Source organism: Symphalangus syndactylus, chromosome 8 (genome assembly GCF_028878055.3).
Source record: "Symphalangus syndactylus isolate Jambi chromosome 8, NHGRI_mSymSyn1-v2.1_pri, whole genome shotgun sequence".
In the NCBI taxonomy this organism is placed as follows: domain Eukaryota; kingdom Metazoa; phylum Chordata; class Mammalia; order Primates; family Hylobatidae; genus Symphalangus; species Symphalangus syndactylus.
In genome coordinates this window covers 52,189,382-52,201,930 of record NC_072430.2, presented here as the reverse complement: position 1 = coordinate 52,201,930, position 12,549 = coordinate 52,189,382, and the positions used below count along the sequence as shown (strand labels likewise).

At 44.1% G+C, this 12,549-nt stretch overlaps 1 protein-coding gene across 2 annotated transcripts in view; it reads left to right on the top strand.

Annotated features, from left to right (window-relative positions):
- Positions 1-6,974: 6,974 nt before the first annotated feature.
- The window catches only part of FNTB (farnesyltransferase, CAAX box, subunit beta), a 74,023-nt gene continuing 68,448 nt past the window's right edge, over positions 6,975-12,549 (top strand). The window contains exon 1 of one of the 2 annotated variants that reach the window (XM_055289078.2): positions 6,975-7,333. In XM_055289078.2, coding sequence (XP_055145053.1) covers positions 7,187-7,333 — 147 coding nt within the window. In that variant the 5' untranslated portion in view covers positions 6,975-7,186. Of the gene's footprint in view, positions 7,334-10,235; positions 10,353-12,549 lie in introns of those variants that run through there. The other variant, XM_063644508.1, reaches the window with a different exon arrangement.

The window sequence follows — 12,549 nt, the reverse complement described above, 5'->3', positions numbered from 1 at the left end:
TCCCTGTGGAAGAGGAGCCAGTCTCTGGTGGACAGCTCATGTTTCTACCACATACAAAGAAGCTTCAAGGTGGCTCCAACCCTAGCTGTGAGTCAGCATCACTTGTGGAGCTTTGACAAAATGCATGTGCCTGGGCCCCAGCCCCACAGATTCTGATTTAGTTGGTTGGGCTGACGCCTGGGAGAATCTGGATTTTCGAAGGCTCCACCAATGATCCCAGTGCACAGCCAGGCTGGAGAGTCACTGGATGTCCTACAGTGTACACCTCTGGCACTGCTTCTCAACAGTTTAAAAAAATTTTTCTTTTTCTTTTTCTTTTTTTTTTTTTTGAGACAGAGTCTTGCTCTGTCACCAGGCTGGAGTGCAATGGTGGGATTTTGGCTCACTGCAACCTCCACCTTCCAGGTTCAAGTGATTCTCCTGCCTCAGCCTCCGGAGTAGCTGGGACTACAGGAGCACACCAACATGCCCAGATAATTTTTGTATTTTTAGTAGAGACACGGTTTCACCATGTTAGCCAGGATGGTCTTGATCTCTTGACCTCGTGATCCACCCACCTCGGCCTCCCAAAGTGCTGGGATTACAGGCATGAGCCACCATGCCCGGCCAAATAAAAAATCATTTCTTACAGTTTTCAAGGTGAACAATGTTGTTTAGTTGGCTTCCATTTTGTATCTGCTGGTAAAATATTCACCATGATAAACCCAAAACAGGACTGTGAGTCAATACTTTTGCACAGGTTTTCAGTAATAGAGTATATGTAATGATTAATAATATATAATGTAATTTATTTCATATCAACATACAACACAATAAAATAATGCAGCCATGTAGTATTGATGATTTATTGATTTCTGAGAAGCTCACAGCTGTTCTTTGTGCCATAAAGTCATTGTACTGCATTTAGAAAGCTATTCTTTTGTTTTTTATGATTGGAAACTTTTTATATTCCCTTTTGTGTGATACAGAACATCTTTTTAAAATACATTTCACAATTTCTAAATTTCAGTATAATTATTAAAAAATGATTACTTAAGACTAGTCTCTTACAAATGTTACTAAACACAAATATTATACATAAAAGGCCATCTTCATTAAATAGATTAAAATGAATTACTGCTTCAGCTACATTCCCACTGTAAGAGAATACATTCTTGGGGAATATATTCTGTGTATATGTATTATGTCTTATTTTGTTTTTATCATTTATATATTTTTTCATTTTGAATCTTATCTACTTAATAGATTTATTTATGTTTATACATTTATTTTATACTCATTTATATTTACATGGTCTCTGTAGTTATTAGATAGTGAGCTCTTGAAGGATAAGGCTAGTATTATGTTCATTGTCATTATCATCTACAATTATGTTACACAAATGAGCACTCAAATGTTCATTACAATGACTGGAAATCATTTGAATCATTTAACTTATTCAGTGTCTATTATGTCAGGGAGTACAGCAATGAATAAAACAGACAAAAAAAAAAAATCCCTGCCCCATAAAGCTTACATTTTGGTGGAGAAAGACAGATAGTAAACAAATCAATACACAAAATATAAAGTCTCTGATCTAGTGATGAGAAAAATAAAGCAGGGGAGTGGGAATAAGCTATTACCAAAGGGGGTGGCACTCCATTTTACATGGGGAGGACAGGAAAGATCTCAAGAAAAGGGAAATTGTTTGGTTAGATTAAAGAATTTGGGCCAGGCGTGGTGGCTCATGCCTGTAATCCCAGCACTTTGGGAGGCTGATGTGGGAGGATTGCTTGATTCTAGCAGTTTGAGACTAGCCCGGGGAACACAGGAAGACCCCATCACTATAAAAATTTTTAGAAAAAAGAAATTATAAAAAAAGAAAAAGAAAAAAGAATTTGAGTAAAAACTATAAGATGGGAGGGCAATCCATGTCTATGTCTGGGGCGGAGCTCTGCAGGGAGAGGCAACACAAGCATCAGTGCTCCGAGGCTGCAGTAGGAGAGGTGTACACAGAACAGCAGGGAGGCCAGTGTCGAGGCAGTGAGCAAGCTGGAGAGTGCAAGGGAAGGGGCCAGAGAGGTGATTTGGGGTCCTCTAGGCCACCTTGACTTTGAGATGAGAAGGGAGCTTTGAGTGAAGGGGTGGCTTTGCTTACATTTTTAAAAGTTCAGTCTGGCTTTTTCATTTTGTCTTAGACCTTTGAGGCTGCTAGAACAGAATCCCATACACTGGGCACCTTGTCAATAACAGAAATAAAGTCCAACATCAAGGCACCTGCAGATTCGGTGTCTGGTGAGGGCCTGCTTCCTGGTTCAAGGGATGTTGCCTTCTCTATGTGTCCTTATATGGCAGAAGGAGTGAGGGAGCTCTGTGGGGTCTCTTTTATAAGGACATGGATCCCATTCGTGGCAGCTCTGCCCTCATGACCCAAACACCTACCAAAGGCTCCACCTTCAAACACCTTCATATTGGGGATTAGGTTTCAACATATGAATATTGGAGGCACCTAAACATTCAGTCTATAGCAAGTTTGTATTAGGGTACGGGGGACAAGAGTGAAAAGAGGGAGAACAGTTAAGAGATTAGTGTAAGAATCCAAGTAACAGATGATGGTGGCTTGGACCAGGACACTGGCAATGGGATTGGTAAGCAGTGATCAGATGCTAGATATATTTAGAACAGAACTTACAAGGAGTGAGAAAAAGAGAGGCAACAAGAATGATTCCAAGGTATTTGGAGTAACTGGAAGGATGGAGTTATCATAACAGAGATCGGGGAGACTGAGTGCACAAGTTTGGAAGGGAAGACCAGCAGTTCTGTTGTGGATATGTTAAGTTTGAGATGCCTGTTGGAGATCTAAGTGGAAATGCAAATAGACATTAGACATGAACTCTGGAGTTCAGGAGAGATCCAGGTTGGAGATACAAATTAGGGAGTTTTCAACCTGCAAGTGTTACTTAAAACATTGAGACTGCCTGAGCTGACAGGGAAGTGAGTGCAGACAGATAAGAGGTCTGAGGACTGAATCCTGGGGTACCCCAAGCTAAGGTATCCAAGATATTAGCAAGGCAAGGAAGGAGGAAAACCAGTGTGAGACACCACAAGGACAATGTGTTTCAAGAAGGGAAATGATCAACTGTGCAAATATGGCTGGGAAGTCAAGAAGGAAGACTTGAGATCAGGACTGAGACCTGGCCCTTGGATTTGGCGATATGGAGTTTTATGGAGAGTTGATAAGAAACGATTGGAAAGCCTGATTAGAATGGGCTTGAGAGAGTTGGAAGAGAGGACCTGGAGACGTTAGTAGCAGCAAATCTTTCAAGGGTCTCTGCCAATGAGTCATAGAGAGGTAGCTGGAGAAGGAGTGGAATCAAGAGGGTTAGAGATGCACCCCCCCACCCCCAACGGCCGGGCGCGGTGGCTCATGCCTGTAATCCCATGACTTTGGGAGGCCGAGGCGGGCGGATCACGAGGTCAGGAGATCGAGACCATCCTGGCTAACACGGTGAAACCCAGTCTCTACTAAAAATACAAAAAAAAAAAAAAAAAAAAAAATTAGCCGGGCGTGGTGGCGGGTGCCTGTAGTCCCAGCTACTTAGGTGGCTGAGGCAGGAGGATGGCATGAAACCGGGAGGTGGAGGTTGCAGTGAGCCGAGATCGCGCCACTGCACTCCAGCCTGGGCGACAGAGCGAGATTCCTTCTCAAAAAAAAAAAAAAAAAAAAAAAAAAAATAGCCCCTCACCCTCCACGCAGCCAAGAATGAGAAAATGGCATGCTTGAGGGAGATCTGGATGATCAAGTAGAAGAAAAATTTGGTGTTTTAGGAAAGGCAAGGGAGAATTGCGATAGTCTTTGGGGGGTGGCGCGTGAGGAAGGGAGATGACCTGGCCCTAGGTAGGAGATGGGGCAGTTATTCCATCCAGGAGAACAGGAGGGACAGGACCGCCGGTGGGCAGTAAACTTGGGGAGGAAGTTAATTACCTAGCGGGATAACAGATGAGTTCTTTCCATTTTGCAAATGTTCCAATATGTATTATTACACAGTTTCACAAGATATTAAAGGAAACAATTCACTCCGACATGCGGCTTGTATGAGTGAAAACAGGGAGAACGGTAAGAGCAGTTTTAAAACTTATTCCCTAAATGCACTCCAGGGTCAGAAGCGACCTCTAGTGGTTCATTTAGGCCATTACTTTTTTCTTTTTCTTGCTCTTAAAAGTATAAAATAGCACGGTCCACATTTAATATTATTTTTAAAGAAATACGATCAGTTTAATTTAGAAAAGAGTATCAGGCATTTGAGTAAGATAAACATAAACCATCTGCAGTCCAAGCTGGAGTTGCTATTATCATGACTAAGAGTTTCCTCTCTAAATATATAATTCTCTATAGCACCATTAATATTTATGTTCATTCTGCTTCTTGAATGAGTGGTTGTATTAAACCAAGAGGAGGGACAACTAGTAGGCTATTTGATCCAAGTCTTCTCGATGCTTACACGGAGTACAAACCCCACATATTTTTCATTACTGGTTTCACTTGATTTGGGGTTGTTACTGGGTTTCCTCTGCCTGGGATGTTCCCATCCCCTGGATTAATTAACTCACTTCCTCATGGGAGTCTTTCCAGACCTTCCAGGCTACCTTAGGGTCCCCCCATCATGCAAGCTCACAACACTCCGTGCTTCTTTCTGCCTCATCCCATTTCTCCCAACTGTCATGAAAGAGTCAATTCTGTCATTACTGTTTAATGTTTTTTCTGGTAAGTCATGAGAACCACAGTGGCAGAGACTGTGTCTGGCTTATTCACTGCTGTCTCCTTAGCACTTAGCTCAGTGCCTGGCACTTACCCTGTACTCTATAAACATTAATTGAATGAGAACGCACTATCCTGCCGGAGACTCTTGCCCATGTTCCTATTCACATCTTTTGGATCCCACTGCAGAGGAGAATGAATTTTAGAGATGAATTTTTATTTCTAAAATACAGTTTGCAATTGCTTTAGGTCCATCTGTGACAGATGCAACAATTTGTCACAAAACTGTCCCAGATATTCTTTCAATAGCACAATCTTCAGGATTGAAGCGTTAAGTTTCCAGCTCTCCTGCAAAGAAACTCTTTGTGACAAAGGCTGAATCCTTAGATATGACCCTGACCTTATCAGACAATTTTTTTCCCAAAATATAACTAAAGGAAAGACTATAAGATGCCAATACAGGGGGCAGTATAATGAGACCATTTCACATTGTGCAGCCATATCCATGGGTCCTAACCCATACAGTCCCCTTATTTCCAGATTTGGTAACATTCTGGTGCCTCTAGGTCTTAGTTCAGCAACAGTACCACTAAAATGGACACGGTGGTAGTGTTCACCCACCTGAGGTCTTTAGGCCAGCCCAGCCTCATCTTTGAAATTTTTGTGAGTGATTCTATTTACTACCAGAGACTGAGAACAGGGGAATGGCTGGTTGTCAAATGTCACTCTGGCCTATAATCCCTGGATCCTAGACATGTGACATGGAATGGAGTGGGAGCAGAGTGAAATTGCTCTGAGCAGGAAATAAAGCTTGTCTCCAAGTGTACCCAGAATGTCTGTTATTATCATATCTTCTATAATCTCCTACATACAACTCCCCCAGTTTAATCTCTGGTATTATAATTTTTGGTGTAGTACTTTTGATGCATGCCCTAAAATAAATTCTCTTCTATTGCTTGTCCAAAGGTAGCAGCGTTTTCCTAAAAATCACAACTTTAAACTTGGTTGTTCTGGAGGCGAGTGTGATGAGTAAGTCCACTCCATAAGAATCAATAAGAATTTCTTTTATTCTAGCTGGGCGTGGTGGTGCGCATCTGTAGTTCCAGATACTCAGGAGGCTGAGGCAGGAGGCTCACTTGAGCCTATCGTTTTTGTTTGTTTTTTTTGTTTTGCTTTTTTTTTTGAAACAGGGTCTCACTCTGCCACCCTGGCTGGAGTGCAGTGGCACAATCATAGCTCACTGCAGCCTCGACTTCCTGGGCTCAAGAGATCCTCCCACCTTAGCCTGCCGAGCAGCTGGGACTACAGGCATGCGCCACCTCGCCCAGCTAATTTTTTGGTATTTAATAGAGATGAGGTCTTGCTATGTTGCCCAGGATGTTCTAACTCCTCAAGTGATCCTCCTGCCTCAGCCTCCCAAAGTGCTGGGATTACAGGTGTGAGCCACCGTGCCCAGCACATGTCTTCTAAAAGTTGCTGTTTCTTCCTTTTCAGGAGTTCTTTCCCACACTGTTCTTCTGGATGCCTCCTCGTCATCCTTCGGATCTCAAATGAAAGGTCACTTAGAGAGGCTTGGCCTGACCATACAATTCAATTAGTTTCCTACCCCTTTAGTCTCTCTCATAGACCCTGTTATTTTCCTTCATATCATTTATCACAAGTCTTCATATATTTATTGTGTTGGATACATTCAATTCTGTCGATTTTCTTAGAATGTAAGGTTTCCAACGGCAGGGACTTTGTTTTGTTCACTTTTGTATTCCTAGGACCTAGCACAAGGCCTGACACATAGCAGGTGTTCCATAAATATCTGCGGACTGTCTATTTCACTTAACCTTGTTCCTTCTACTGCATTTCAGTTCTTGCTACTGCAGTGTTGCCTCCAAGAGACAGGAGAAAATCATAATGCCCCCCTCCCTCCATCACTGAGTTACTGAGACGGCGTCCTTGCACGTTTGAGCAGCTGCCGCCTTCTCCTGGGAGGCTGTCAAGTACCCCAAGGTGCACAATAATTCTATTAGTAATAGCGTGACTGAGGCAAATCAGTAGAGCTGTCAGAAATGCTTTCAAACTTACATTCATTGGGTTCTTGGGCACCTGAAACTGCAAACCATTGCATTACAATTAAGTGAGAATTAGCAGAATGTTAAAGTTCTTTAACAATTTGCGTAACAAACCGAGGCGTCCTACGTCATCTCTCTGAAATGAAATTCGGATGTAGACACTCTTGCGCTTCAGGACTCTGCGCTCTTGCAGCAGCTCCTCCGCCCAGTGGGGGGCGGCAGCATCTCAGTAACTCACTCTAAAGACGTGTAGGCGGGAGGAGACATTCGCGTTCAAAATCTTTTTGCCTCTATCCGCTCGCCGTAGCGCCTTAGCCCGCTCGAGTTTCAATGCGCGTTGTTGCTTAACGAAGCAGAGACCTACACACTGTCCGCTGCTCTCTTGATGATGGCTTCTCCGAGTTCTTTCACCTACTATTGCCCTCCATCTTCCTCCCCCGTCTGGTCAGAGCCGCTGTACAGTCTGAGGCCCGAGCACGCGCGAGAGCGTTTGCAGGACGACTCAGTGGAAACAGTCACGTCCATAGAACAGGTGAGGTGGCAGGACTGGGCGAGGCGCCCGCGCGGTGTGTTCTGGGAGCGGGAGTCCCGTTCGCACGGCCGCCCGGGTGCGGAACTCACCGGGGAACTACGACTCCCACAGCGCACCGCGGCGCCTTCCCTCTGGGAAGCTGCGGGTGCCCAGGCTTGGGCTTCGTCGTGGAGCGTTTGCGCGGCCAGCTTGGGGAAGGGTCGTTTCAAGGTTGGGCTTGGAGGAGAGGGCAGTAGCCGGGTCCTCTCTGCCCTAAAGAACGAGAAGAATCGTGTTCTATGCCTGGAGGACAGAGGCAGCCCGGGCGGGTCAGACAGCCCACTCTGTTCTGCCAGTACTTCGGGAGGTTCTGGGGTGCATAATGCACTTTTCCCAACCTGCTCTCAGCTTCTGGAGGCAGAGAGGAGGGCCAGGCTGCTGTCATGCCGTTTCACGATCTGTTTAATTTTTGACCTACAGTGCCAGGTTTGGGGGCCCGCCTCGTGGGTGGGCATTTTGGTAGTCATTCAGCCATTGAGCACCAGCGACGTGTCGGACACAATATTAAACGATGGAAGTACAAGGAAATAAAACAGCTCCTGACCAGGAGCCTGGTTGGGGGAGAGGCAGGAAAACAGAGTTTGGAAAGTGATCTAATAGAAAGTATGGATTTTGGACTACTAATCATTCCCTAAGGCCTAGAAGTAGGATCGAACCTATCATTTTGAAAAGTGTTTGGCGAATGAGTGTATATTCATATGCCCAAAACCATAGTTTTGTTTTTCTTCTTATTCCCTAATTGGAATTGTTCCCAAGGTTGCTATGTGGAACTGTTTATCCATCTGTCGCTAGGAAAAGTGGTTAGGATGATTCTTAACACTAATAAATGAACATCCTGCTGCTTACTGAAGTAAGATCTCTTAGTAAGGTCAGTCTCCAGGCTTTATCTTGGAGAGACCTGTTTTGTATTTCCTACTTTAAGTTGGAAGCCTGTACTTTGGCAAAATTAGTAACAATAATTGTTTTATTGTACAGTTATGACTAAATAGAATTATAAATTTATAACAGAAACAAGGGCTTGATACCTGGTGATTCAGAAAGTAGCAGAGAGAATATTTTAACTGGAGATTTAAACTTCATGGAATTTAGGGTAGCAAAGGAAATCCTCACCTCTCGAATTTAGCTAATTCTCCAGGTTGGTTTGCCTACCAGTGTGTCCAGGGAAGGCTGACTGCAAAAGGTTGTAAAGAAATTTCTCATTGATGAAAAACCTACAGGATCTTTGCAGAATTCCTAAATGATGGATTGCTGAGTTGATTGAGGTCAAATGTTTTACTTATTATCTGACCTTAGATTATGGGATTGCCTTTTTTTTTTTTTTTTTTTTGAGACGGGTTCTCGCCCTGTTGCCAGGCTGGGATGCAATGGCACGATATCGGCTTACTGCAACCTCTGCCTCCCGGGTTCACGCCATTCTCCTGCCTCAGCCTCCAGAGTAGCTGGGACTATAGGCGCCCACCACCACACCCAGCTAATTTTTGTATTTTAGTAGAGACAGTTTTCACCATGTGGCCAGGCTGGTCTTGAACTCCTGACCTCAAGTGATCTGCCCTCCTCGGCCTCCCAGAGTGCTGGGATTACAGTCGTGAGCCACTGCGCCTGGTGCGAGCATCTTTCAAATCTAGACCCAATGGTATGGCAGACAGTAAAGAATCTCATATTTCTTTTTCATGTTGTTATTCCAGCACACATTATTAGAGTCTAGGATGAACAGTTTCAGGTAGTAGGAAGATAATGTTGTATCTCATTTTTGTGGCCTGCCTCACTGTTTTAATAATCATGTTAGTGACCATTTATTGAGTCTCAGCACAGTGCTAAATGCTCTCCATATGTGGTATCATTCAATCCTTTCACTTTTTATGGATGAGAAGACTGAGGTTTAGAGACCTACCATATTGGTAGGTTAATGATGATACATTCATCAAAAGTAACAACTTTGTTAGGAGGAGTTGTTTACAGAGGATATACTATTACTCTTTCAGTTTTGACTAAGGCTTCCATTTACTGATAGCTCAATTTTGTGCCGTTGCCATTAGAAACAAATTGATGGCTGACACCTGTCATCCCAGCACTTTGGGAGTTCGAGGTGGGAAGATCACCTGAGCCCAGGAGACCAACTTGGGCAACATAGCAAGACCCTGTCTCTACCAAAAAAAAAAAAAAAATAGCTGAGCGTGGTGGCATGCACCTGTAGTCCCAGCTACTTGGGAGGCTGAGGTGGGGGTTCGTTTTTGAGCCCAAGAGTTCACAGATGAGCCATGATCGAGCCACTGTACTCTAGCCTGGGCAACAGAGTAAAACCCTGTCTCTTAAAACAAAACAAAAAATGACTATACTGATTTTGGTACTGGCCTGGGCAACATAGCAAGACCCTGTGTCTATTTAAGACAAAAACTTTTTAAATTAAAAAAAAGAAAAATAAAATAAATGCTTGTTACCTGCTTCCTGTCTGATTATCAGAAGACTCCGTTTATTTATTAAGCAATAATTTGGCAATAGGAGTTAAACCTATAAATAGTGGAAGGAGTCCTTAGCTGTGAGTCGTCTGTTCCATTCATTGGTTCTCATTCCTTCAGCAAATACTTGAGCGCCTTCTACGTGCCAGGCACTGTTCTAGACACTCGGCATAAGTTGTTGAACAAAAGAGGCCAAGTTGATGCCTTTATAAAACTGTTTCTAGGCCAATGAGGCAGTCAATTAAAAGAGATAATATCTATAGCTATCTCAATATAAAATGTTAATTAGAAACGCTGTGGAGAGTAACACCTTGGGATAGAGGGGATAGGGTGTGTCAGGAAAGGGTGGGGTGGGAGCAGGGGAGGTCTTCATATAAGGTGGTAAGGGGAACCCTCTGGTGACGACACATGTGATCTGAGACCTGAAGTCTCAGATGAGGGAGGAAGCCATCATGGATCTGATGCAAGAGTATTCTGGGCAGAGAAAGCAGCAAGCACAAAGGACCAAGGCAGCAGAATGCCTGGTGAGCAGGGGGCTTAGCAAACCAGAGAGTAGGAGATGGGTTGGATCATGTAGGGTCTCACTGGCCCTTGGAAGTACTTTAAAATACCCTGACTGAGATGGGGAGCCACTTGGCTGTATACCTGCCATTTACTGCCCCAGATTCACTTGGCCCTTTTCCAGCCTGCTCTGTAGATGTGCCCCAGGAGGGGGCCCTGCACTGACAGGTTTCCTTGCTTTATGGCTGCGGGCCATGGGAAGTATTGCTGGGGGTGACTGAGAAGGAGAAGAATGAGACCGCTGTATTTCTTCCCTCCTGCAGGCTTGTGTGGGCTGGGGTTTCCTTAGACTTAAGGTCACATTTCCTGTCATGTGCCTTCTCTGTGGAGCTCTTTGTCTCTCTCCCTCAACATCCTTCACACCTGCAGGTCTATGAGGAGTTCAGGTACCCCTGATTTACCAGCTCCAGATACTGCATTTTCTCTTGTAGTTTCCCTACACCTGCCCACATCTTTGTAAATAGTTCCTTTATAAACTCTCCTCAAATCACCCACTTTGTGCCATCTGTTTCCTGCCAGGACTTAGACTGATCCATGATCAGAGAGTTTTGAGCAGGGAAGTGACACAATCCGACTAACATTTTAACAGGCTCATTTAACTGTCAAGAGTAGATGGTGGGGAGTGAGGGTGGATACAGGGAAACCAGCTAGGAGGCTGTTGCAGTATCCTGGGAGAGAGGTGACGGTGGCTTAGCTCACAGTGACGGTAGTGGAGGTAATGAGAAATGGTCAGCTCTGGATATTTTTATGAAGGTCTCTACCTTGCTAAGCTGTTTTGTTAATGCAGATGCAGGGAGGGCCTTTCATGACACTAGAGAACAAGACGTGGTTGTATTGTTAGTGCCTGCCTTCCTTATTGTGCCATCTGGAATCATCCCATTGCAAACACTCTGATTCAGGCCAGTAGGTTAATACTGATAGTCTCAGAGGTAGCAGCCTTGCCAAAAACAGGTGTTTACAAAAGATACTACTGTTTTTCTTTGAGTTTGTCTTTGAACAGTGGCAAACGCATCCTCCACTTTAAATGGCATGGTGTCATTGAACCACTGGCATGGTTCCTTGTCAATCAAGTGACTTGAACTCTGAGGGGAATATAAGAGAATTATTAGTCTTGATCCCTGCCCTCAAAATTCTTTTATCTTAGAGAGATAAAAAAAGAATATGCTGTAAGGCTGAGTGTGGTGGCTCACTCCTGTAATCCCAGTACTTTGGGAGGCTGAGGCTGGCGGATCACTGGAGGTCAGGAGTTTGAGATCAGCCTAGCCAACATGGTGAAACCCCATCTCTACTAAAAAAATACAAAAATTAGCTAGGCCTGGTGGTGTGCACCTGTAATACCAGCTACTCAGGACACTAAGGCAGGTGAATCTCTTGGACCTGGGAGGCAGAGGTTGCAGTGAGCCGAGATTGCACCATTGCAGTCAAGCCTGGGTGACAGAGCAAGACTCCATCTCAAAAAAGAAAAAAATAAGAAGAATATGCTATAGGCAGTCACAGAGTGCTAAATTATGACTGCTTTGCACGAGGATTTTGGGGAGTTGAAAAGCCATCTGTGTGGGCTGAGGTGGTCAGGATGACTTCATGGAGAACGTGGAACTGGGTGGGCTATAAAAAATAGAGTTTGGGGCAGCCATTCTAGGAGGGAGAGCTGTTTCGAGGAAAGACTCAGGCTTGACTGGGGGCTTTAAGATGGTTTACCAGGAACAGAGGGTGCAGGTTGGATGTGGTAGGAAATGAGGTGAGCTGGGCGGGTGGGCCCCCATCAGGGTTTTAAGAGGCAGGTGATGTGCTGGCTTCAGGTTCGGGCAGTGGGCTACCACATATCCTAAGGAGGGACCAGCGGAACAGAATCCTGACTGGCTGTTGACTTATTTCAGCTTGTAGGATCCAATCACTAAATATGATAAAACTTCTCAACTTTTTATGCCTCTGATAGAAGGAACCGGAGCTCTACTTGGTTAAGTGGTCAGTAGGCTAGCTTTCTGAATCCATTTTATTTTATTGAAATTCAGCATATACCATATTGCCCAAGTGTAAAGTAATCCTGCATGTCAAAATTTCCCCATTAAAAAGTCCAAAAGGTTGTTTTTGGTGAAGTTGAAAATACATGTACTTTTAGGTATATAAGTGAAAAATACCTGCTTACAAAATTTACGTTTA